Source organism: Rhododendron vialii, chromosome 10a (assembly GCF_030253575.1).
Source record: "Rhododendron vialii isolate Sample 1 chromosome 10a, ASM3025357v1".
NCBI classification, from domain to species: domain Eukaryota; kingdom Viridiplantae; phylum Streptophyta; class Magnoliopsida; order Ericales; family Ericaceae; genus Rhododendron; species Rhododendron vialii.
In genome coordinates this window covers 14320672-14348606 of record NC_080566.1, presented here as the reverse complement: position 1 = coordinate 14348606, position 27935 = coordinate 14320672, and the positions used below count along the sequence as shown (strand labels likewise).

General features: G+C 37.2%; 2 protein-coding genes across 2 annotated transcripts; one reads left to right on the top strand and one right to left on the bottom strand.

Moving 5' to 3' along the window:
- Positions 1–329: 329 nt before the first annotated feature.
- LOC131302920 (uncharacterized) lies at positions 330–1404 on the bottom strand. Its single transcript, XM_058329712.1, has 2 exons — positions 1269–1404; positions 330–631 (listed from the first exon to the last, which is right to left on the bottom strand). Exons 1-2 carry the CDS (start codon positions 1402–1404, stop codon positions 330–332), a joined length of 438 nt encoding a protein of 145 aa, XP_058185695.1.
- A 15592-nt stretch (positions 1405–16996) lies between these two features.
- On the top strand, positions 16997–27144 carry LOC131304712 (PITH domain-containing protein At3g04780). Its single transcript, XM_058332052.1, has 8 exons — positions 16997–17214; positions 17362–17448; positions 22467–22590; positions 25836–25884; positions 25993–26050; positions 26168–26214; positions 26301–26378; positions 26891–27144. Exons 1-8 carry the CDS (start codon positions 17176–17178, stop codon positions 26937–26939), a joined length of 531 nt encoding a protein of 176 aa, XP_058188035.1. The 5' UTR covers positions 16997–17175; the 3' UTR covers positions 26940–27144.
- Positions 27145–27935: the final 791 nt, after the last annotated feature.

Here is a 27935-nt window from a genome sequence, read left to right as displayed (position 1 = left end):
ATATTGAGAGTACAAAATGAGGATAATGGGTCAGCCTGTGATGGTTCTAGTAGTACTTTAATTTTGGCTGTTGTTGTGGCACACGATAACGCAACATAGAGTTGACCATGTGAGAAAACTAGTTGTGGCAAGTACAAACTAATAGTGTGTAAGGTTTGTCCCTATGCTTTGTTTATGGTCATGGCAAAACACACTCGGATGGAAAATTATTTACGGGTGAAATTAACTGGATAATATTCATTCTTGTTTGGTTTTAAGGGAATTCTTGGTATAAAAACTTTGGTCCCCTTCTTTTCTCCCACTGCATTTTCAACACAAATGATATTCCTTTAAAATTCTCTACAAATCAATCTTGTGCCATTGCACAGTTCCTTTGAAGGGTTAATGTTGCGGAACAAGAGTATCGGGCAATTGTTTTTCAAGACCAAACGATGTGATGGCATCCCTGTAGGCATTATGGAATTGAGAAAATCCATGTATGTTCCTTGTTCCAATGGATTATCTATCATATCAAAACTAAGGTATGTTGTTTCTTCTCCTAGAAATTTGGTTATCATGGCTTCATTTATTTCATCAATTGCTTGGTTCTTTTTCGTCAAAATTGCCGACTCAGTAATAGGAAGAGGATTTTCTGCATAGATTTCAAATGAGGGAAATACAAATCGTATTAGATCATCTAGCGATGGCACGGTTGCAGTTGGCTAAATGACAAGAGATGATGGTACTCTGCTCTGTCCTTCATGATTTGTTGGTTCCAAGCCATCTCCAATGCGAAGAATATAATCACAAAATGCAGGATCTGCCTTTGCACACATATTTTCCTTGAGCTTGATTTTCGTAAGAGATGGCCAAATGTAAGACCTGATCAAATTTGCATTCATGGAATTCTCTTTTGTTCCTTTTGGTATAACAGGGAGCCCTTGACAGAAATCTCCTCCCAAAACAACAACTTTACCACCAAAAATAACTTTTTTCTCTGTTAGGTCTTATAGCAATCATTTCAACGCTTTAATTGTTTCTTTTTTTTGCCATTGGAGCATCATCCCATATAATTAGGATTGCTTCTTTGAGAAGTGTTGTAATACTAGATTATTTTCTAACATTGCAACAAATTTTTCCTTCACCATCTATTGAAATTTTGAATCTTGAATAGACTATTCTGCCATTTGGAAGGATTGATGCGGCAATTCCAGAATTTGCAGTAGTTAGAGCAATTTTTCCCTACGAACGAACTATTTCAAGAATAGTGCAATAGAGAAAGGTTTTGCCTGTGCCACCGGGTCCATCAATGAAAAAGCTTAGGGTTATAGAATTAAAGACAACATGAAGTATTTGATCATATGCAGTCTTTTTCTCTTGATTTAATAATGTAACAGCTGCAATATCTGCTTTTGACACAGGCATATTGAGTTCATCTTGTATTTCGCTACAGATGTGCTCTCTTTCCTCCTAGTGTTTGACCAAGTCAGACAACTGAAGATGTGCCAAATTTTTTCCATTTGATTCGAGCTTTGAATTGATTGCATGAAGCTATTTTTGATGCGCTGTGTCCTTTGTCATATGCTAAATTGAGAGATAGTCTTCTTCAAACTTTAAGAAAAGTTGTTTAGAATTTGCAGAAGAGCAATAAACAAGTATTGTGCAGAATAACTGTCTAAATGATGTTGGCATTCGATATATACATGCTTCTTCCATACACTTTTCATTACTATCATCGTCTTCTTAAAGGCCAAGCGCAATTGCAGCTTCTCTGTATGAACCGGTTAATGTTCCATCGACAATCTTTAAATAATCAAATGATGTTGGTGCTGGAACATGAGCTAAAAGTAATCTGAGGCAATATTTTTCTCCTTCATTAGGATTTGCTCCTACAATTCTCCCAATGACTTCATCTCGTTGTCGAATCTTCCATACTCTTGATTGGCCAATCCATACAAATTCTCTTGCGAAATCTTCGTACAGTAATTTTGCAGCTTTAGCATGATCATCATGAGCATTCATCCAGAAGAATTGGGTTAGCATGGTTCTTGAATAGAAATCACTATCCGCAATTCCTTGAAGATTTGTATAATCTTTGAAATTGATTACTTGGCGACCTTTTTCATGGAGCTGTAGAGTTAACACTCATGGGATGAATATCATTCGAAGGGAATCTATAAATTCTCCACATGGCTTTAGGTAAGGATACCCATCTTGCAGACTGGAATTGTTTGATCTCATCAATGACCAGATTTGGAGCGACAACAATTAACTTGTAGATAATTTTGTCATGGCCCTTGTAGATATACTCATATAAGTATTTAACTGCTTTGATTATTGAACAAACTTCAACATTAATATGGCAATCAAAGCGTGCCAAAAGATATGGATTATATGAAACAACCCATCTATTATACAACATTCGTCCTCTAACAAGAACTTGCTCGCCATTCTGCCACCACCTATATATTGGATATCCATCTTCGGTAACAATTGTTTGCACAGAATAATCTCTGGAACAATGATTCTTGCATGAACCATTTACCATACAGGCATTATTTGCATTCAAATGATCACCACATGGACCATGCATCATGTGCTTATGAACCATTGCATAAAGATGTGGTTGTTCATGTTTTTCTAGCAATTCTACAGATATGAATGCGTCAAATTTGTCAGCAGTATTTAATTTGTATCCTCTTTTCAAGATGATTAGCATGTGCATGTGTTGCAAGCCTCTGTTTTGAAATTCAATAACATAAGTATATGTTGCAATTGGGTCAAATAATTCTTGCTTTATTATCTCTTTTTCGTAGTTGCTCAAATTTGCTTCTAAAAACTCTTGTCAACAAGTTTGGCCGATTTGAGCTTCCTCATGAGATTTCAGCTCCTTTTTTTTATTTCTGGCCAATTTAGATTGCACGTCATAGTGAGGAACAGGTCAGGCTTCCCATACTTCTTAACAAGCGTTATTGTGTCTAAATATCTCTTTTGCATGTCTCGTGCATGACCCACTTATAAAAATTCTTGGGAGAATTATTATTTTCCCCACTTTCAAGCCTTCTATTTCGCCTTGGCCAATGTTATCCATTATTCCTTGGTATAAGTCTGCTCGGATTTCTTCTTGTTTGGTTCAGAAATAATCGAGCCTTGAAGTTTCTATTTTGACATATATGTCAGTGATAATTGTTGTAACAAACGCCCTAATCACAATAGTATTGAGTCTGTTGATGGTCTGATTTACAATCGGTATGCATAGAATTCACGGGCAGAGACCATATTGTCATCATCATTAGTGGCTTGGTGCACTGGAAAAAAATAAGCAAATAAGATATTGCATAGCAAAATAAGTCTTTTGTGTGATTGGAAATTTTGTTAAAGTGGAGTTTTCTTTGTTACCTGCTGCTTCTATCGCAATTAGTTCGTCAGCTGTTGAAGCACCACTTGGTAGAATTGTTGGTTGTGAAGGGACACGCCTAGAGGTATTGCTGTTTTTTTTTTCTTTATGCCTTGGTGCCAACCAGGTTCACATTGAGGAAATGGTAATGGACACTGTAATGGGTCATAACAACCATAGTAGTATTGAATTATGTGGCTATGCTCATCATGATTGCGAATTATGAATTCTCTTTCTGCAACTTGATCATCATCTTCATTTTCATTCCAAATTGTAGTAACTTAGAAACAACAGGTGCATCAGTTGTTAGATCTTGTAGTTTTAGATTGGCTTTAAGCTTAATCTGACAATTTTGCAGATCTACAACCCCTATTAGACTCCGAAAGAACCTTGAATATGGATTACCATAGAGCATAACAAACAATGCTTCTATCATTGATGTCTGGAGTTTATCCTTTGAACCCTTCCTATGATCAACCTCATGCTCCGTATCATAAAAAAGTATATCTGAAAGATTGATGGCACCTTTCCAGAAGGGAGAAAACCGTTGACATAATGGTATATCTGACCTTGAGCTCGAAAAGTATAAATTCCATTAAAGCGTTTTGCAAACTGAGGATCAAGGTGAACACCAAATGAGGTGAAGGCAAATGCATCATTATAAGGTTTAATGTACTTCAAGAAGTGAATTGACTCAGGAGTTAGTCCTGTGTACAATTGCTGGAATTCATCGAGTATTGTAATCGGGCACAAATCCACTTCTCCTTTGCAGCAATAGGACCGGGCTGTTTCATATGGGAATTTTTTTGCACCACAATGTAAGCATGAGGGCTGTTCAAGTAGTCTGTATGGTTCAGTTTGTATGGGATGGTGTTGTAGACTTGGTTGAGGCATCAATAAACTATCTGTCATACCTATAGAATATACTTGTTATGATAGATATAAAGCAATAGTCCAATATTCTATTGTCTATTATGCTAGTAAGAGTTTCAAGGAATACCTATGGGAACGTCATATAGCATACAAAATTCATCTCGAGTATCATTTGATTGTTGCTACAATGAATCTGTATAGTAATATGATAATTAGCAAGTTCAAGCTGAAGCATGACAAAGTGGAAAGTGTAGAAATAATCTAGCTCTTGCTTTTCACTCTTCACCTCTTTGGGTAGCCTGGATAGAAGCTGAGTCATTGCTAGTGGACTGGCCAGATATATTTATTCTAAGACAACTTTCAAGAGCCAAATTTGAATTCACAAAATTCGTACTTATCCCTCCATCTTGAACATAAACAAGAACAAGAGCATCCATCTGCTGTTTTTTTTCTAACCGTAGAGCTCTTCTCCTTGCATTGATTCTGTCTTTTTCTTCTTGTGACAATTTAGAGTATAGTACCCTTGAATGTTTTCTCTCCGACATCTCCTAGCTTTAATCAGTAGTTTTTTAATATGATTGGAACATGTTTCCTTAACATTCTATAAGCATTGCAGGTTTTATTTATATAAGAGAGCCAAAGATATAGAGAGTTAAACCAAAAGGTTGGAGCACTAAATATGCTAACACTTATTCACATAATTTGCAAATGAGCCTACAACAATAATGATTTTAACAGATGTTCTATTTGTATTTAGTTGGATCATGAACTATTTTGATGCAGCATGAACCATTTTGAGGATTCTTGAGGCAAATAGCTAGAGAATAAAGAGTAGTAATATAACTTGAAAAGAAGGAGAGAAAGAAGCCATACCCAAATCTCCACACGTGAAGAACAAGAAGAGAAGAAAATGTTGTATCACTAGGAGCAGCAGAGCGATTTTTCCAGAACCAATGGTGAGAAGGATGAGTTAAAAATTGGGACCTTGTAGTCTAATAGGGGTGTATTCTTGGTGTCCAAGAGAAGTACATTGATAAAGACATTAAATCAACTTTTTAACAATTGGTGACCTGTGTTTGCAAAAAACTGCTCATTTGAATGTCAGTTTGCTTTCTTTTTGGCGTGGATATGGGAAGCTAATATGTATGAGGCACAAAGATTGCATACAACTTTGTATTATTTGCAAAATATCTGTTTTTTTCAAAAATATTTATAAAATAGTAAGTGCTTATCTATAATATTATAAATTGTTGTATTTAATTTTGTTTCTATATGTATTGTTTAGTTCTTTTTTACTGCTCTATTAGTATTGTAAGGTAAATCAAAAGATTCATAAGCATAAGAATAGGTTCTTTCATTTCATTTTAGAAAAATTATTAAGTTGGCAACAAGTTCGTAGACTGTAGTCCTTATTCTATTAAGTGATATGCAAATGTTTGGGCATACTAACTTTGCACATCAAATTTATGCAGCACGAACACTTTAGAAGGGCGCCGTGTCTATGTATTGCACACGGGATGTGGGGACACGTATTGGACAAGCCGCGTGACGTGTCCAATAATGTTTATTATTTTTTGTGACGTGTTTATGTTCATTTTTTCTTACATCTTTTTTCATATATTTTTGTATATATATGTACTTATATTTATGTTTTATTTAGTTATACATGTGGCATGTTATCCACCGTGTCTGTATCTCCACGGTTTTAGAATTGTCGTGTCATGTGTTCGTGTTCGTATCTATATCCATATTTGTATTCGTGTTCGTTCTACACAGCATCAAACTATGCTTAAAATGTTGGAATCGAAGAATGTAATCTAGAAATTGTAAGATATAATTTGATAAAAAGAAGATAGAAACTATAAAAATTTATTACTATGTTATTCTTGAATATTTGTGTTGCAAAAGAATGAAAATGTTATTAAGCACAAATTCATGTCGCTGTCAATTTTTTCCTCATTAACAAGCTTAAAGAAGTCATTCTCCTCCACTAATTTGTAGAACAAACTTATCTTTTTAGTGTAAATAACAGTTTATATAGAAGGTTAGATTTGTTGCCAAACAATTATTTATGCATGGAGACAATATTTAATTGAGATGGAAGGAATAATATCTAAAAAGGAAGCAGAAAATATATATTTTTAATTTCTAACTTGGGTGACTTTAGTATATGCCAATACAATCATGATTATAGTGCAGTACCATATGGGCTTATACCCACTTATAGAGATTTGGAATATAATCTAATAAAATATATGGCATTAGTGTTTGGTTTCACATATGGCCATCAAATTATGTTAGATTCCTACCAAATTTAGAGATGCTAACTATATGTGGGGGGGTGTTATGTTTTCTCCCTTCTGCCATATATATTATATTATAAAACAGAGCAATTTTTATCTATATATATAAACCCAGCATCCTATGCAACCGTCAGATCGCCTTTACCTATTGATCCTAGCATTAATAAATGTTTCCTTATATATAAACCTATTTAGGGAGACGTTTTGTAATTTTTTTAATTATGTATTGACCTATAGGATAATACGAGGATATACACTTTTCTTTTCAATTGATTACCTTTTCGTTTTCCCTTTTAAGTTGATTTCATTCATTTAAAAAGGGTTGATAAGAACCAAAAATCATCAAATTAAAATCAGAGCGCATCTTATAGAAAATTTATTATTTTTAAACATGCTTTGATGTTGCATTAAATTAAGTGCGTCATTGTTATTTTATGTAGCTGACTAAATGAACTCTATTTAAACATATTTGAAAATAATACTTCTAGGAGTCTCCAGCTTGGCTGGTAGGGCAGCCAACAATAGAGAAGCATGTTACTTCATGCTTAAGGCACAAGTGCTTTTAGGCATGGACAATTACTAGTAACGAATAAGAAAGCGAGTTTAATGGGCAATGTGCAAAAAAAAAATTTTTTTTTTTTTTGCTTAATGGGTTCTAATTATGCCTTCAGCAACATTGAAATTGATTTGTTAGTTTGGAGAACGGAAGAAGAATAAACCAATGAACAGAGTGAACATACTAGTTGGAATGAACATAACGAGCAAAGCTTTAGTTGTAGTTATAAATATTATCACACAATTGAATGTGCACAAATAAAACGTTTCTAGCTAGACACGCCCGATTACAAATTACAGTCTATTATTAATTATCAGTACACATCACCAACAGGGAGACCAATTTCCTAGTTTTTTCCTATTCACCTAGTCTAAAGATTAGTTTTGGTTACCTTGCAGTACATATGTTCAAAAGTTTAATTTACATATTGTTAGATAAGTTGATCAAAACCAGCACCATCATCTTATACATATTAGCTGGTATGTCATCACAAAAAGATATGTTGCAAAAGTCTACTTATTCTATGCATTTTTCTGTCACTACCAGTCGCGCTAAAACCCAGAAAAAACATAAGCACATCTTCAAAACCATTCAAAATTTCTCTTCGAATTCTCTATTCCATCAATCACAACAACTCTGATCTCATAGTTCCCCAGCACTACGATGAGGATGAAATCTGTCCACTTTAGGTGTAATGCTTCAATGAACTCATGGAAGATAGGATAACTAACAGACATGTTGTTACAAGGGATAGTCCATATTCGGTTTCCCATTCTAATTTAACCTCATCAAGGTTTAGCTTCTGAACCATTGGATGCAGCCTTTTGGACAAATTCCTGCATGGAAATAGATGAAAGCTTATATTATTAGTGAAAAACAAACAGAACATAATTAGTTGAGCATTGTGCAATTATCAAGTAATTGGAGACCATAATAATTGCTATTAACCCAGACCTCACCGTTAAAGATCGTTGTTCTACAAGTGTATCCAAATTTCATCAAAGTAGACTCGTGGTCAAAGATACACAGCAATCATGCAGTGTGCAAATCATCCGAACAAAATTAGCAAAGATAGGAAGCATTTTTGTATAGGAGAAATCCTGGCTATAATTATGGAATTAAACATTACTAAATAGTTTTGTTACCTTGCGAAGGATGTAGGTTTTCCCAATATAAATTTAGTTCCTCTGACCAATCATACGTAATCTCATTATCATCTTCATAAAAAAATTATCGTGTTGAAAATACACCTCCGCTCACATGCAAGACAAAATTACTTTGTATCCATTTCCAAGTCGATGGATTGCACAAAACTCGCTCCACCCATACTGCATAACATTGTCAACGACACGAATTAGCCATGATCTTGAGCCATGCATTAAGACTACCCAAATTGTCATGTTGTGACCTTGCACATAATGTGTACATTCTCGTGGCAATGGCTATGTAATAAACATAATATAACACAGATTTAAGACATAATTTCCTAAAGCAATGGGCATTGAACTGGTAAACATAAAATGCTAAGTTAAATAATCAAACCATTAAACCAGTCAAGTGGTGATCTGTAATAACTACCATATACCAGCTGCAACCCACACCAAACAAAAGAAGCATGCATCAATGAAAATTTCCAATGATTCATATAATCATGGTGAAACATATATTGTTGATCTACAAATAAAATGAAGTAACATAAAGCAGGTATATGTAGATTTTAATAGATACAGAGATGACAAACAAAATACCTATAGTGCTGCTGTGCACAAAGAAATTGTGCACAACAGCATCTTACCAAACTGCCAAAGCAATTTCTGAAGTCCCCTGCTGTAAGGACCAAATTCCGTAGTCTTAATTGTATTGGCAATTCTGTACAACAAAACACATAGTTTATATCGAGTTGTAATTTTATTATTTTTAATAAGCTATTGAGTCTGTATATGATTAGAGTGAAAAGAATCATTATTATTTGTAATCGAGAGGGAGCGTATTGGATAAAAGGAGGTCGGCTACAGCAAGATGAATTTTGGCAAAGACGGATCAATCCCTCCATCAATCTCGTTATCATCAACAACATCTATTTTGCGTAAAAAAAAAAAACAAGTGGGCCCAATCAAGAGGTCTACTTTAGGGCTACTCGCGGTCCGGTCCGGTTCGGTTCGGATTCTTAGGAATTTGAGAACCGAACCGCTAGTCACGGTTTCTATAAAATGAAATCCGTATCCGGACCAAAAGTCCTACGGTCTGATTCCAATCCAATCCGTGACTCAATCGGTTACGATTTTGTCCATGGGTTATAGCAAAAATAAAGCTCAAAGATATATCTCACACTAAAAGAGAAGAAGGTTACACTCAGAATTAAGTTTTAAACCACCAGAAAGTACTTGTTACATAAACTACCAAATGCCTACTTCAGAAATCAGATTCAAAAGAGTCTAAACATTAGTATATTGTATCATTACTATGCATAACATAAAATAAAAAAATAAAAAAAATAAAAAAAGAAATGAACTACTAAAACTGAACTAGGGTTATCCGTAACTTATACAAAAAAGTACTATTTACCCCTCTATTTTATGTACATTTACACTATATCCCATAATTAAGATAAAATACTAAAATTGATAGGAAAAAGTTTTAACATTACTAACAATTAATTATATAAATACACACACACACACACACACACACACACACATATATATATATACATAAATTTTTAATTATTATTTATAAAAAATAAATATTTCACAGTCCGCTTTGGTTAATCCACAGTTTCGTAATGAAAATCCGTAGAACGAACCGCGAGTCGCGATTTTTTAATTTTTCAATCCGTGTCCGGACCATTAATCTACAGATAAAATCCAAAAGGTACAGATTGATTCGGTCCGGACTAGTTTCACGGTTCACTGAATTTTTGAGCACCCCTAGTCTAATTATAGACTTGTTATTTTCCTCATAGGTTTGACTACTGCTATATAGTAAAACGAAATGGGCAGCCAAAGAATGCCTCTCCAAGCCATATACTACGTGCATATGTGGCGGCAGTAGAAAGAAAGAATGGGAGGCAAATGATTTTCGAGAGCTATTTTTTAAGGGAGACTTTCATTAGGTTTTTGGATGGCTTGTGGACTCAAAGCCGTTGGTGATCAAGATTACTGGGTGCGGTGTACGTGTGACTCGGCAAGTGGTACTTAAAACGTTGTGAGAATTTACTTCGTTTGGATTGGTATATCTGTAACTGCACAATGATTATAGTGACTTGATTCCTTCCCGTGGTTTTACCCATTCAAGGGTTTTCCACGTATATCTTTGTGTTTGTGCGATTGATTGCTTGCGTTGTTTTCGCTAATTGTTTTACTTAGTGATTCGCATTCATACTGTTAGGGTTTTTTAAGAATTATTAAGGAACCCTATTTCTTCAACTGCAAATTAGCATGCAGTCCCAACCATTGGCCGTAGTTATGAATGAATTTGTGGTATGGTCTGTGAATCACATTCTCATTTTCTCATGGATATGATATTGCAACAACCATTTTTTCGCCCTCAGCAACAATGAGAAAATACATGGGCTGAACACCATGCATACAGGTTGGATGCCTCTCAAGAGTCCAGCGAACAAATGGGGATTGAATCACCATAGCTGGACACCCTAAAATCTAAACAAATATTTTACTTCATAGTGAACTTGTAACAAAACCAATAAAGTGGGGAAAATGATACAAGCAAGCTCTAACCAGAAAAGGATATAACAATCAGTCCAGAATAACCCAGAATCATGCTTAAAACCAGGCAAACTAAAGTGGGTGATAAGAACAAACAAATTTATTTCACTATGAAGCAAAAAAAGACCATAGCTACACAACCATAAGGATAAACAATCATGGGACACAGGAAAAGTCATAACAAAATTACTCTTGCGCGAAGAAAACTATATCCATCACAAAAGCAAAGTTAAATGATAGATCCTAGTTATTATTATTAAGTGGAACAATTTAATGTGCTGCAGGTGAACAGTGCAAAAAAAAGAAGGTAAAACCAACGACGAAAAAAATTCATGCAAAAGGAAAAGGTAAAACCAACAAAGAAAAAAATTCATAGACGATCATTTAGTGTTCGAAGATAAGTTTGCTATATAAATGAATTAAAAATAGCTAAATAACTTATTCCACTAACCAGGAAGGGAAAACCCCACTTGCATAATTACTCCACCAACATCTGCACGGCGTGGACAACAACTGTAATGACACGAAACCTGCACACCATAGCCCATACAAATGCATAATAGAAATATTATTACCCCCAAAAAAAAAACTGCATGCACTATCCTGGAAAACATCCAAGAGCACCTAAGAAGGCCATAAGAAAACTATATTTCAATAATTAGTCCGCCAACATTTGAACGCCAAATTCGACCAGGGAATACACATTTTAATGTGTTCACAGGAGGACCTGACAATGGGCCAGAAGCATAAACGTGTGAAAAACTGGGAAAAATTTACGCAAGCAACAATTGAAAAGCTGTACACAATAGGTTCACACAAATGACACTATGCTATTACACCCCCCCCACCCCCCCCCACCCAACTCATATGCACTATTTTGAAAACCGTCCATGAGCGCTTAAAAAAGACCATAATAAGAAACCCATACCTTCATACTTAGTCCAGCTACATGCACACAACAAATTCGACGAGAAAATTAATCACAAACGGGAGGCTGAACTACCATTACCCACAAAAAAGCTCACGCATTACCTCACAAAACGTCATCGATGTATAAATCTGTTCACGCCGTCTGCGCAACACAAAGTGGACAGAGGAAAAATGGTGTGAACCTTAAAGGGAAAGAATCTGACCTCGCACGACCACTCTGGGCCGCCAATGCCACTGGAATACTCGATGATCGCCTTTCTCCCTCAAGAAATCCACAAACGCTTTTCTCTCTGATTGTCTAGAAACTTCCGTCTCTACCCGAGACAAGATATAAGTACGAAAAGAGCACAACGTCAGCAAGCTGTAATGTAAGGGCGAAAGACGAAATTACCCCCAAGAGCAAAACAAGCAGCAGAGGGGCATAATTGGCAAAAAATTAGCCACAAATTGGCAAGCCTCTCAATTTGACTGCAACGTTTTTAGTTTTTAAAGCCTTAGATTAGACAATACGAGTTCATGTCTTTGGCCAAAAGCAAGAAACTATTCACTTGTATCCTCCGTGCACCATAAGAATTTGGTGGAAGAAACTGATAATTCTGGTTAGATTAGTGATATGGGATAAAGTCTAACACTGCCCCTCACGTGTAGCCTGGATGCACGTGTAGGTACGAATTGAGGCGACGAGGAGATTCGACTCGGGTGACACAGACTCGACCATAGGAGGTGAGGCCATCCAAGACCTAGCTCTGATACCATATTAAATTTCTTGAAGGGCTCTAACCTAAAACCAATTGGCAATGAGTGATTTAGCCTTTAGAATATATTAACCAAGTTCGGATAACTTAGATAAGTGATGTGGAAAAAAGTCTGACATTGTTATAGCATCCAACTCAAAATCAATTGACAATGAAAAGAGACCGCATGGCTCATATACTAATTTTTAAGGTGATAATTAATCGATTTGGGACAAATTTCAACACTCGCACATGCGCATGTGCGACCCCCAACTCACACGTGAATAGGTCAACAAAGGATCCGAATATGCGGACCACAACGAAATAAAGTGTAACAATGGTAAAAACAAAGAGAAAAAGCGTTCGAAAATCCATCTCTGATACCAAAATGGTAGAGTTGTCATCATCCACTTTGAGATTCTCAACCCTTTATATCATTCGTGGACCTCTATAACATCGTCGAGTGGGTCAAACATCGGATAGGAGGCGATATGCGTCGTGAATTGATCTATATGAGTGCGAATTTTAGGTTTCTGTTTTCACCGATAAAAAACACTACAAACTTAACGCATTTTATCATTTCGTTTTCATTAACAAAAAAATTTCATCATTTTACCATATTGTTTTCAATAACTAAAAAGTTTTTACCAATAACTTTTTCGCTTACATACCTATCAACAATTTATTCATTACCGGAAACGAAATAACATTTCTTAACAATTTATTCACTCTTATTTACTATCGAAAACACCTAACAACTTTCTAACCACAAAAAAAAAAAATTTCTATAAATTTTTCACTACTGAAAACACCCTTAATATATTAGATGTGATTGTATTGGAGGGCTGAAAAAACGATTGGCAATGGCTGGTACGTTATATTCAAAGTTTTGGTTAATAGGTGCCAGGGAGTGTGTACTTGTGGCTGCCCGATATAGGGGTGAAGACATCATATTGCAATTCGCCTTTTTCCTTTTTTCTTGTATCTGCATTTCTACTTTCCGTAAAACCAAAAAAAAAAAAGAGAAGAGAAAATTTTTGTATGTTGGTTTAACTTTTCTCTTTAAAAATTATTTAGAAAATTAGAAGCCGGCCCCGTTTTTTAGGTTCGGTTCTATCCCAACCCTAAATTTTTTCCTCCAAAGCTGTAGGCTCGGTAATAGTATGTAATGACATCTTAACCCCAAAAATCCAAATGCCTCCCTCCGCCTCTCCCATAAATTCCTCCGACTTCTTCTCATCCCCCTGCCAATGCCCAGCGTCGTATCGTCATTGTCATCGTCGTCCTCCTCATGAGGAGTCCGCCTTTGCCGTCAAGTGTCCTGGGCCGTCCACCACTACCTCTGCCCCGGCAACGCCGTCATCCTTCTCCTCTATCCTCTACGGCGCAAATTGAGCGTCGCCAAGAATTCCAACAAATATTTGAGGACGAGTTCGACACTGCATCACAGATTGATTCGGTTTTAGTGTTGTTCATCTGTCCCATGCCTTCAATCACCGCCACCACTGGCGCCGCCGATGATGATGTTGACGATATCCGATCGTTTTGGATCTGCATTCTCCACCATGTGAAACTGACCGTGATCGTGGACGAAGTTCGTCGTCGAGTAGTTCTAGCGAGGTCTCCGTGGATTTCGAATTAGAAATTAAAAAAAGCAGAAGATGATGATGCCGCCGACCGGAGTGGAGTTGTTGCCGCAATCACTGCGATCACAGACTTTTAAACTTGTTCCTAAACTGGAACAGGTCCTCAATTTCATTGTTTGTTTTGTTTTGGACGATTATTGGACATCTTAATGCCGGAAACGTTCAGATTACTAGATCGGTTCGATTAGGTGAAGGTTTATATTCAAATGTTGAGGTTTCTTAGATGAGGTGAGAATTTTTGTACCTGTATTTTCGTATATTTTTGCAAAAATTATCTATAATTTCTAATTGATAATACTTTCAAATTGGAAGTGTTTCAATTATGTGAATTGTGTGATGAGCTATTTTCGTATATTTTTGTGTGTATTTTTTTTAAGAGAACGGTATATTTTTTATGAGAACTGTGTATTGTTCATGAGAACTGTCTATAAGAATGGTGTATTTTCTCTTAGAACTATATATTTTTCTATGAGAATTGTGTATTTTCTATGAGAAGTGAGTATTTTAATGTGTGATGAGGCTATGTGAACTGTGTATTTTCTATAAGAATTGCGTATTTTCTATGAGAATTGTATATTTTCTATGAGAACTCCCTATGAGAACTGTGTATTTTATATAAAAACTGTATATTTTTTATGAGAACTATGTTTTTTCTATGAAAACTGTATTTTTTTCCTATGAGAACTGTTATTGTCCATGATGATTGTATATGAGAACTGTGTATTTTTCTATGAGAACTGTGTATTTTAGTGTGTGGCGAGGCTATTTGAACGGTGTATTTTTTAGTTCACATAGCCATTTCACATAAAAATTGTCTATGAGAATTGTGTTTTTTCTATGAAAATTGTGTTTTTTTCTATGAGAATTGTTATTGTTTAGGATGATTATCTATGAGAACTGTGTATTTTCTATGAGAATTGTGTATTTTCTATGAAAACTCCCTATGAGAAATGTGTATTTTATAAAGAACTATATATTTTGGGTTAATTTTAGAAATAGTCCCTCTAGTTTCCGTGCAATTTCAATTTCACCCCTATAGAATTAATTGTGTCATTTTTAACCCTAAAGTTTATATTTTGTCTCAATTTGGTCCCTCTCACTGACGGCGTTAGTAAAACTAACAGAACTCGTGGGTAAAATTGACATTTCGCTCTTAGAGGGACGAAATTGAGACAAAATACAAACAAGAGGGACTATTTTAGAAATTTTACATTTTTTTATTTTACAAAGACAAACTCACACCTACAATCTTTCTCTAATTGAATAATCAAAATGTATTGAGGAAATTAAAAAAATTATTTTCAAATATATTACTGATAATATTATGAAATTCGATAAGCATCCCTTAGTTAAATATCTTTGCATCGATTTTTTTTTCAATGGATTTATCTTAATTTTTACAATCCCGTTATATATGTTCTTTTCTATGCGATTACAAAAAAAAAAAATTTGTGAAACAATTTGTTAATCTATATGAAACATTTTTCTTTCTTTCTAATAGCGAAAATAAAGATTTTTTTTTGGTGAATAAGAAAAAAGTTGCGATGAAATATTTTGCTACGAAATATTTTTCTTTTTTCTAATAGTGTAAAAAAGAACATAATGGGATTGTAAAAATCAAGATAAATCCATTGAAAGAAAAAACCCAATGCAAAATTATTAACTAAGGGATTCTTTTCAAATTTCATAATATTATCTGTATTATATTCTAAAATAATATTTTTTATTTCCCCAAATATATTTTGATTATTCAATCAAAGAAAAATAATTAAGGTGAGAAATATATTAGGTATGAGTTTCTCTTTGCAAAATAAAATGTAAAATTTTTAAAACAGTCTCTCTAGTTTGCATTTTGTCTCAATTTCGTCCCTCTACGAGTGAAATGTCAATTTTGCCGCAAAGTTCCGTTAGTTCTAATAACACCTTCAGTGAGAGGGACCAAATTGATACAAAATATAAACTACAAGGTTAAAAATGATATAATTAATACTAGAGGGATGAAATTGAGATTGCATGCAAACTAGAGGGACTATTTCTAAAATTAACCCATATATTTTCTATGAGAACTGTCTATGAAAACTATATTTTTTCTATGAAAACTGTGTTTTTTTTCTATGAGAACTGTTATTATCCATGATGATTGTCTATGAGAACTGTGTATTTTTCTATGAGAACTGTGTATTTGAGTGTGTGGTGATGCTATTTAAACTGTGTATTTTTCAGTTCACATGGCCATTTCACATGAGAACTGTTTATGAGAACTTTGTTTTTTCTATGAAAACGTGTTTTTTTCTATGAGAACTGTTATTGTCCATGATGATTGTCTATGAGAACTTTGTATTTTTCCATGAGAACTATGAATTTTCTATGAGAACTATGTATTTTAGTGTGTAGTGAGGCTAATTGAACTGTGTATTTTTCAGTTCACATGGCCATTTCACATAGTTCTCATAGAACTGATTATGAGAATTAGTGTAGTTCACAGAGCCAAGGGTATTTTTGTCCGAAATAATATGGATAAGAAATTGATCCTAAAAATATAAATTTTACTAGAAATGGACACGTAGATAAAAAGTTAAGAAGAATTGGCAAAATAGTAAAAATGAATGAAAAGTCAAGATAAAGAACTAAAATAAAGAAGAATAAATTTTTGTCAGGACTATTTGAAGTCCGAACCTAGAAAACGGGGCCGGCTTAAAAATTCCCCAAAACTATTTGTCGGTTAAATAGTTTTTTGAACATGTTTATGGGTTTTTTTTTTTTTTTTTTTAAAGTTGAACCCATTCTTGAGTTCGTTTATCGGTTAATTGAGATGAAAATTTGTGGTGCCATCCGAATCGGTTTAGGGCTGGGACGTAATTTCCAGAACCTCAAGGATTCAATTGTAATTCTCTAAATTCTTGGTTTTTCCCTTAAATCTAGCGCGACGTCTTGCTTTTCTAATCCAAAATTCACACACATAGATTTCGTGTTCTTTGCGATCTCCGTTGCTGTTGTCTCCGAGAGAGAATCATTTGCACGCCACCATCACCATGTCTGCTGAATCCGCCTCTGCAACTCAGAAAACCCTAGTTAGTACTATTACCATTTTTATCCAATATTTTTTTTTCTTTTTTTTCAATCACTATATACGATACATATATCCTTTTTTCTGAACATGTATCTATAACTGATGATTTGAACACTTTCTGGTACCAATCGTGAACCTTTTTGATTAGGCGGATCTTCTCGACTTCGTAGACTGGTCGGGAGTCGAATGCCTCAATCAAAGCACTAGTCACTCTCTTGCCAATGCCCTTAAACAGGTAAGCTTCGTCAGCTGATTACCTCACTGCAGAATGTTGTGTGTCGTTTAATGTTTCTGATATAAGACGTGTTGTCAGTTACTTGGGCTTTGTTTATGTCGTTCTCTGTTATTTGGTGTTTGTTAAAACCACCCAGATTCAGATTTATGTATTTTTGCCTAATTTACAAGCATGCGCATTGTGTGGGCACCTTCCGCTAGTATACACCTATTTTGACCATGAATTTTCCCGCGAGTTGTCGGTTGTCCTATGCAATGCAGGTAGACAGTGGTAAGAAATTTGTTGCCTCAGTTTCAACTATACTAGGACTTCTTGAGAATACTCTTTGATATTTGATAGATCTTTTGTGATGCTAGGTGTAATAAGCAAGGAACTCTCAATTGTTTTTCCACTTCGGTAATTTGCTTGCTTGTTTGCAGAACGCAAGTTGCTCATTTGGGTCTGGTTTGATTTGCACTTGTTGATGATTGCGATGGTTCAAATGTCTTGTCCACTTAATAATAGGGGAAAAAAGAGTTAAACTTAAAAGAAATCGAGAGAGGAGTCATGGAAAAGGAAAAAGTGTGACAGAGACCCCAATGCAAGTGTAAAGAGTGGAAAGAAACCTTATTGATTATCAAAAGAAGAAAAGAGTGGAAAAAGAAATCTAGAAGAGGGTGGAAAATGAACAAACACTTTTACAGTTGCAGACTGCCAAGTTTGGCAGATGATATTGCTGGTACTATTGTTTGAGGCACATGGAATTATCAACGGTCATGCTTTGACGGTTGACCCAATGCGAAATTGTATTCTCACACCATCTCTCCTTTCATTGAATTGCCCCACATGACCAAACTTGGAACAATGTTATAAGTGTTTGTTGGTACTTTGTAGCATTGGTTTTGTGGAGAGTTGGTGATAGTGAATTGGAAGGATCACCCTATAGGGCCATAGGCTATTCGTTGTTGATCCTGGTGTATATTTATATGTGTAATTGTTGTTTAACGGAGAATTTTATTTAGTTGTCAGTTTACCATCGGAATCGTTGTTAGAAGAAAGTATTGATGTGTATATGTGTAACAGTTTGCCTCATTTATATGTGTAACAGTTTATCTTGTTTCCAATTGATTTTACAAAATGTGTTGTTGGAAGAAAGTGTTGATGACCACTAAATTAGGCTGTAAGTCTTATGCAAAGGGATAAGGTTTTAGGAATGTGGACCTGCGATGTGAGGGTTTTGGGGAGTCAAAAGTTTTTGTATGGGGACACTGAACTGTGTTATGGCCATGGTAACTTGATTGATATTGAGAAAGAGCAGAATCTAAAGGACTTAACGCTTGCAAGGGGAAACAAAATTACTTGGACACAGCTAGAAGTTCCATCAAATAACTTCATATTTACATTACATACAGTGCTACAGTGATTTTGCTTAAGTATCAAGGGTTCAGTATTTCAGGTTGGGGTGGTGTTAGTAATGTTCTAAAAGTCGGCAGCCTAGGTGGACTAGTCCCCGCTTAGGCGCTAGGCTGTGGTCCAACGCCTAGATTATTTTGCCGGCTACGACTAGTCCCCCTCGGCCCTGCCTAGCACCTAGGCGGCCGACTAGTTAGCGCCTAGGTACTAGGTGCCCCCTTTTCCGCCCGACTAGCGTCTAGCAGTTTTTAGAACATTGGCTGTTAGATATAGAATTTAGATTGTCCAATCCAATTATTTTGGTATGATTAGTTTGATGTGGCGAAAGGGGAAGGCGTTGGTGATGGCAACATTGGCTAGCAGGGGAATTGGTCTGGGACTAGAGACTGTTCAAGAAGGATGGGGCCACTTCAAAGTTGTGAATGAAGCCAAGTAGGCTGCAACCTCAAATATAGCAGTCTTTTTGGTTTCCCTGGGTCTTCTTCCTCTGATTATTTTCCTACTTCTTGAGGTGAAGGTGTTGTGGGTGGTGATTTTGAGCAAGGGCAAGGCACTTTCTGCTTTAATGAGAAACCGAAACTAGATGGGGTGGCTGCATTGGTTGCAGGTAATGTAGAGCTTTTAATGAGAAACCCAAGCTAGATGTGGTGCCATGCCTGAGGTTCAAGTTCAGCATGTAGGGTTTCTTTCATCATTCTGGATATTATTATTGGAGTTTGAAGTCAAAAGAGCTGTGTTTTCTGCAGGTGAGATTTCAGTTTCAGGGAATTTAGTTTCAAGTGCTAAGATTACGATGAACTTATTTCCCATGTTGCATGGACTCGGTGCGAGTATCGATTATGAACGCATGTCCAAGTGTTTAGCTTAAATTATGACATCGGCATATGATTGGGAATGTACAGAATGGATGCAAGACAGGCCATGAACTCTTATATCAACTCCATGTCATGAAATATTGTCAGAAGACATGTTAATTACTTCTGTGGGCAGCGTGCCCGGAAAAAAAAAAGGGCGGATCGATGAGCGCGCTTTTTTTTGACAGACGAGCGCTCAATTCAGAGTTGCCACTTGGGTTTGAAGGTCCGACACCTAAGGAACCGAACTTGAAACACTCGCTGCGCTGTTTGATTTGAAAAAGGTGAAGGCACCAGTCCGTCATAACCATATCTGGGTTCGGGAGCCAAGTTACGAAAGGGGAAGGGTTTTAAGGCACCCCTCTCGCCCAATCCGGAGATCGGTTTTTACTTAGGCATTTGCGAAACATGTTTGCGATTCTGTTTGATTAATCAATTTTTTTGCCAATTAGGACGGGGGAACAATTAAAGGGGATTAAAACTGTAACGTGTTTGCAGGATGTGATAGAATAGCATGGATGGCAGTTAGTATAGGATGAGAACAGACTCCTGTGGGAGTTTAAACAAACTGGGAGGCCTTGTTTTGGAGTGACTTGTGAAGGAAGAAACCAGCATGCACTGAATAAGTCACTGCACGTTGTTTACTCCTGCGCGCGCAACTCCAAGACACGCGCACGCCGGTGAGCTCAAACCCACAGCTCTTATTCTCAAACCCTCTGGGCTTTGGAAGGACCAGTGCACACTCAGGACAAACCACGCAGTTATAAGCAACATAATATACAGTTTAAAGGCTGTAAAAGCCCTACAAATTAATAAAACACCTCATAAACAGTGCAGGGACAAAATAATAGCCTAAAGCCAAGCTACCCATGCAAGGCCACTCACTGGTCAGAGGCGCTCTAGCACGCGATGGTGCCCACTCTGTCGCACGAGGGTGCGCCCTAGCGCGCGATGGTCTGAGCCTTTTAACCAGTGTGTGATGTACACGTTTCTGGGTTCTGGTACATACTCAGAAAGGTCCCAGCTAGGGGTGTGCACGGGTCGGATGGGTCGGGTTCGGCCCTGAACCCAAACCCGACACGACCAGTCGGTTATCACTTTTTTGGGACCCGAACCCGAACCGAAGGAGGGGGGATACCCGTCCGTGTAACCGATTTTTTTGGTCGGGTCCGGTTTGGGTCGGGTCGGGTAAGAAAAACAACACCCCGAGCCCCGAACCGAAAACTGATTTTTTTGGAAAAGTGTACCCATACCCGACCGAACCATATGTTCGGCCCCGCCCGAAACCCTTCGGGTCGGGTCGGGTCCGTTGGGTCTCGGTTTTTTTGCACACCCTAGTCCCAGGGGTACTCCAAGACAACAAAAATGCAAATTAACTACAAAGCTAACAGTTTTTACTAAGAAAAGCAGTAAACTAGTTTTTTACATGCTTGCAGAGTGATCTATATGTAAATAAATACACAAAACAATAGGACACCAATCCCCACGCGGTCCATCGCGCGCAACCACGGAGTGTCGCGCGCGAGAGTGGGACCATCGCGCGCTGGTTCGTACCATGACGGTTTTTGAAACCTTGCCAGCTTTAGGACCAGGACTGGTATTAATTACCAACCTTGGCCCTGCCAGCCCCCCTCAGGGATCAGAACAGAAACTAGTAGGTACGCTATATCTTTGGTTGAGTTTGAAAGAGATTGAGCTTTGAGGTTTGAAGCTTGTTTGAGGTGTTTGAGTGATTGAGGTGGAAGAACAAGCTATGTTCTTGGATGCTTGTTGCTTGGCTATGTAACCAAAGGTGTATGGATTTTCTAACCTTTCAAATTTTGTAACCCTTTAAAAGATGAACAAAGGGAGGTATTTATAGAGAGAGAAGAGGGTGAATCTGGTTGGTGCAAGGAGAGGAGCTCAGCCAGTCCACGAGGCTGGCTGAAGTTTGTTTGGTGGCTAAGCTTCCCAACTGATAAAGGTGATGGGGACATCTTGGACCATCGCACGATGGAGTCAGTCTGGCGCGCGATGGTGCCACTCTGTCGTGCGATGGTGCGCCCTGGCGCGGGACGGTTGCACCCTGGCGTGCGTGTACCACCTACTCATGCGTTGGTCAACGATCAAGCTTTGACCATTGACCAACACTTGTCAAGTTGATCTACGCGCGCGGGCTCTCAACCAACGCGTGCCAATAGGGTTTTTTGGCTCTTTTGAAGTGGCTTAGGCTAGGTTAGGTTCAAGGGTTTTGCAAACACTCAAAGCTCAAACACTCTATCATTCCCGAGGTGTTCTTGATCTATTTCATCATTGGGAATCAAATACCGTAAGTAAACTAATCTGGAAGCCCAGATTGGGGTGTCTACAACTTCCAAATACACTTGAAACAAATGGAGTGAAGGAATGAATAGAGATAACGCATATTGCACACCCTTGGCCAAGTGTCAAGTGTTTGACACAGTTGCTTACAGATATCCTTGGAACATAGATTATTCCTACTTTTAAGACATAAACATAGCAATAGAAGTGATTTTTGTTTGTTAAGTCTACATGTTAAACACAAATTTGTTTATCGCCAAAAATGGATAATTTGTTATACTTTCATGAGCAAGTTTGTGCAAGATTTTCTTTGCTGGTACGTCTGAATTTTGTCCTTTTTTTCTCATAAAATGAAGGGCTGTGTTAGCATGCTGCATTTTGTTGTCCCTCCTTCCTTTGTCTGTTGGTATATATGTAGTCTGTATGACTGTTATTGTTATGCTTCTATTTATTCTTTCGCTTATGAATCAGGGCTATAGAGAAGATGAAGGTTTGAATCTCGAAAGTGATGCAGATGAGCAGCTTCTGATTTATATACCTTTTACCCAAGTGATTAAACTGCATTCTATTGCCATCAATGGACCTGAAGATGAAGGTAATTTTCACCTTTACTCTCTCTTTTGAAAGCTTGTTCTTGTCATTGACAATTGAGCCATAGTCCTTTAATTAGCTTTGATCGTGTTTCCTTCCTCTCCCTTTCTTTGTCTTTTGTTGTTGCGCACTTTTATCGAGAGTCGTGTAGAAGAACTGTTCACCCTGTTCTGGTTGTAATCTATGTTTTCAACAATAGGTTGAATTTTGGCAATACATTAAAATGGTACTACTGTATCATGGAGATTTAAGGTTTCTATAACTCTGTAATTGGTAGGAGCACCATGGTTGTCTTTCCTACATTTGTGCTTATGGAATCCAACGCTGTCTTTTTCTCCTAAGAATACACAAAACACAAAGCAAAATCTTTGATTGGAACTCCATGGCAACATAATAGAAGGGTTTTTGCCTTCTCGAAGATCATAGATGGTGGGAGGATGATGCATAGGACAATCATAACGTTTTCAACAATGGAGTCACCTAGGGACACCGAGTGGCTTAGGTTCCTTTCCCTCCTACAGAGAATCAAGTTCGACTCTTCCGAAATTGCAGCAGGGTGTGGTGGTGATAGCGTATGCTTTTGCTGATGTCTGCACGCTAATAGTTTCGTTGATTGTTATGTCGTGTATGTGATAGGCCAACTTAGGGCTGCTCTTACTCATTGAACCCCCATCATGCATCCTTTTGATGTTTGGGAAAAGGTCATGGTATAGGAAAAAGGCAAGTGTGTGCCATCTTCATCAGCTTGGTTGAGTGAGTTTAATGGTCTTTTGTCAAAGTTAACTATGTAGCAAAACAAATATTTAGTTGGCTCGAGTTTGCGTCAAATGTAGAATGCCAATGGGTAAAGAGGCATTCTCTAGCCTTGTTACTCATCATTCATATCAAGGGATACTATTCTGCTTTGAGTGATTAACCAACTAATGCTTTGAGCATTGGAGATACATATTTTGTTTTGACATAAACAAATAAAATAGAGATTTTTGTTGCCTTCAAGAAAATGGATTTACACATTCTGAAAGCGACCAGTGCCTATTGTGGGAGGTGAAATTAGAAATGGCAATTATGAACTAAAGATCAAGGATAACCAAGAAGGTAACAACAAAGTAATAAATGGCATGACGACACGTGGCGCCAATCTTATGACATCGGCAAGAATGATGCCGACCAAAAATCTTCTCGGACTTTACATCCCATGCTAAAAGCCAACTAGAGAAGCGCTCGGCATTAACATGTCCAAAGGAAGAGAGCTCTTGATACAATTGAACAAGATGGACTCACTCGGCTCTGAGAATGTTCGAGTGAGCACACGGGAATCCGATCAGGAGGGGAAGCTGCCATGTCGTTGGCTGGGGCAAAACATACCTCCTAAACCAAATTATTATAGCATGAGCAGATTGTTGAGCACTAACCATTGGCAAGGCATGCACATTAGAAATGATTGTGTTATGTCCAATTAATTAAGAAGTTTTTTGTGGCAGAAAAGCTACTCAAGTTAGACCAACGCAACACTGCAAGATTCCATAAAGGGCAATTGTGACCCCTGACCAGGGTTAGCCAAATGGTTACCAACCCAGGTTAAAGCCTCACCAATGGCCTATTAATAGAGCTATCATGGAAGAAAGGGCTCGATAAAACTGAACTCTAGACACCCATCGCGAGCTAGTTGCTCACTTGGATGTGTCCAAAGTTTTCAGAGGCAAAAGCTTGAGGCGAGGTTGTTGATCTCTCATGAGGCGAGGCCGGCATAAGCCTTTGGAGTTTTTACTTTTAATTTGTAAACTAAAATTAAGTAAAATTACCATAAAAAGATGGGGTTAGTGTTTGCGCCATACAAAGGTGCCTCGCAAAAAAAATAAATTGTATACAGAATTCACAAGAAAGGATGGCAAGGAATAAAAACATAGTGCATTAGTAGATCCAACTTTTAAAAGCACTCCAAGTCATCTCTTCTGATGCGTTCACCTCGGTCCTCTGAGTGAAGAAGGAGTGTGAAGCATATGCGTCTGACAGATGGTGGAACGCCTTTGTGGTTCTCTGCCCAAAATTAACATCCTGGAGCGTTGTGCCTTTGAAAACATTAATTGCGTTCGAGCAGCTGAGGCCCTTAGCTCCGGTGCTAACTAAGCCATCGAGGGGCACTCCAGCCACCACTCAGCAGGTGGTCTGTCTTTGATTGGTTGTGTTTTGTAGGAGAAAGAAAGATCAAGGAGTCAACAAAGTCAAAGTCCAAGGCTGGTCAAAGTGCTAATTCCTTTAACACGTGGTGGCATGAAAATAAGCCCGCCACACCTCTTTTTTAGATGGTCTTCCTTGCCACTGTGGACGGTGGTTAATAATATCTGCGTGATGATGGAAAACTTAATACTTGAATATGCATTTCACATATTTCATTAATGTTTGCAGATTTTTGTACACTTTTCAGGGATATCAAAATGCACTTTGCACACATCAACCACTAGGTCCACTACCCTAAGGGCAATTGTTTGCATTTTCATTTCTTAAAACAGGAAACTAGTAAAAGAGGGAATGATACTTGACGCATGAGAACAGGGTAGAGATTTACATGCTTGGTCCTTTATGTTTCTGAAACTTATGAAAACTTCACCTTCGGAGTCTTGTGTAATAAGAAATTTCTGGGGCCGGTGGTCGTGTTCTAGAGTTGAAGTCTCCAAATATGGGATCTCGGCCTTTTTTCCGTAATTTCTTTTCATTTTTATACTTGTTGTGCCACAGTATCTCATTCAGTTATGGCAAATACTTTGTGTCAGTCCCAATAACCCAAGCCTCCTAGGCCAACTCTTAAATGTGGACAAGGTCAGCAAGAGTCACTGCAAGTTCCGATGTTGTAATTGGTCATTTTTCTTTGTAAGAACTATCGAGCTCCTTGGAGCAAACTAGAATCAGTAGGTGGATTAAAATGCAAGGGCGACACTCTGACAGAGGAACACCGTCATAGCTAGCCGACGTAGGACTTCCTGCTACTGAGCTTTTGGACATCCTAGTCTTTTCTACTCTTTATGTTTGTACTTTTTGCTACAAACTAAGCAAGTGCTTACAAATAATGGAAGAAAGAAGAATCTTACGGCTGGGTATTATACCTGGGCAAACATCTTCAGATTTCTTTTCTGCATGCATCTTGTGCAAGTATTTTGCCTTGTTTGTAGTTTAGTGAACTGGATCCATGTTAAGTGATCCAAATGCTGTTACGTATAATTTTTCAGTATTAATGCAGATGTTGTTTTCCAGGTCCTAAAACTGTGAAACTTTACGCTAACAGGGAACACATGGGATTTAGGTAGAGTTTGAGCAATGATTTTCGTAACTTTGACGTTGGACATTCGGTTTTATAGTAGTGGCTGCTATTCACAGTGAATCTTTCTAAATATCGTACTAATCTTTACAGCAATGTCAACGACTTTCCTCCAAGTGACACAGCTGTTCTATCCCCGGAAAATCTGCAGGTAACTTTTTCTTATCAAAGTTATTTCTACTGCAAGCATGTCTCAAATTCATGGAATTTTTTTAGAGGTAGAAGTTAGAATATGCGGTTACATGTCTTCTTATGTGTAATTTTGTAGGGTAAACCTGTAGTCTTGAAATATGTGAAGTTTCAAAATGTTCGCAGGTATTTAAATGTTTACATAATTATCATTTTACATTTACTTGATCTGGTGAGGATATGACTTGATCTTACTAATGGCGCCATCTCAGCTTGACTATTTTTGTCGAGGACAATCAGTCTGGGTCTGACGTTACGAAAATTCAAAAGATTGTCCTTTATGGAACAACGTAAGTTTTCATATAGCTTTCGTTCTTACTGATTCATTTCATTACTACTTTTAGTTATGGCCGCCGTCAAATCTCGTTGGAGTTGATGGTGCTCTTTTTATGGATGCTAGTAATTGTAGTGCTGGGTATTGAAGTTTTGCGGGAGTATGGGATTTTTTAATTTGTTGTTTTGCGGAAATCAGGTGGTCACTTGCATACCTATGGACGATTTAATCTAGTCATTGAGCCTTTAAGATTTGGGTAAAATGGTTTGTTGAGTTTGATCTTTTAATTTCTTTGTTGAAAGAGAATATTTTCCCTGAAAATTTCCGATTTACCAAAAAAATAAATAATTTCTTCCCTGATAAGAGAGTTGCCTCATAGCTGTAAATTGGTTCTGGGTTCTGTGCTAGCATTTCCTTGTGGATCGATCTATCATTTCAGTAGATTTTGTTGTCTCTCACAATGTGCTGCTATTACGATTTCCGTGGTGTCTTTTTCTTTTTCCTTATCCTTCTTTCGCCTTAATGCAGGGTGGAAACAACAGATATGAAAGGTTTGAAGAAGATTGAAGATCACTAGCCCGAATTACAAATAAAAGAGGGAAAATAGAATGAGGGATAGCTTCATGTGCACTCATTTTGATTATCCTAAAAAACACGCCTGTATCCCGTTCGAATCATTTAAAGTTGTCTTTGAAATCGTCTCGTCTGTTTTCATTCTAAAATTCTTAACTTTTCAGAATTTACTCTCCTTATTCATATATACAACCATCCGCATTGTGGCATTGCTTGTGGTACTGTAGTAGGTGTATACTGGAGTACAGAATGGCGTTGATATAACCCTTTTAAGTAACGGACCGGTTTGGACCAGTTTCGGAGACGCAATTTCTGACCGCACAACCTTGTGGGGGACTCAAATGATTAGAGCAGTTCAATTTATTTGAAAATATGTTTTCTAGAGTTCCCATAAAAAATAAAGTTATTCGGATATCTCTAAGAACTTGATCGATATTTGTTCCTAAATTTGACAGGATAAAAACTGAATGAATTGATCACGTTCTTACCGATATTCAAAAGAGTTGATTTGTTACGAAAACTTTTAAAAATGTGTTTTAAACAAATGGAACCGGTTTCATTAGCGTAGGGTTCCGATTATTTTTGTGTCAAAATTTCTGTTCCAGGAACCGTCCTTTTTTGGCAAATGGATCATTTATCCGAGACCCTGTTACTGAATATCAGCGCTCCAGAGTTTTTTTTTGGATCCGAACACTCCAGAGTTTACGAGCTGGTTGAACCTTGATTCAGTTCTGAATTTGGTTTTCAGCTATTCGTTCTCTTTTTTTCCCCTAGGGAGCAACGGTTTCCTTGCAAAGAAAAGAATAAAGGATGCATTGTCATCCACGAATCAACACACCCACCCAGAAAAAATCACTTAAAAAACTCTTTAAGCAAGGCAAATCCTCATCTACCACTCCCCTCCGTCCTCTTTTAAGTATTCAACTTCATAAATTCAACTTATTATAGATATTATTATTACACTTTACATATTTGCCCTATATGAAGACATTCTCATCGT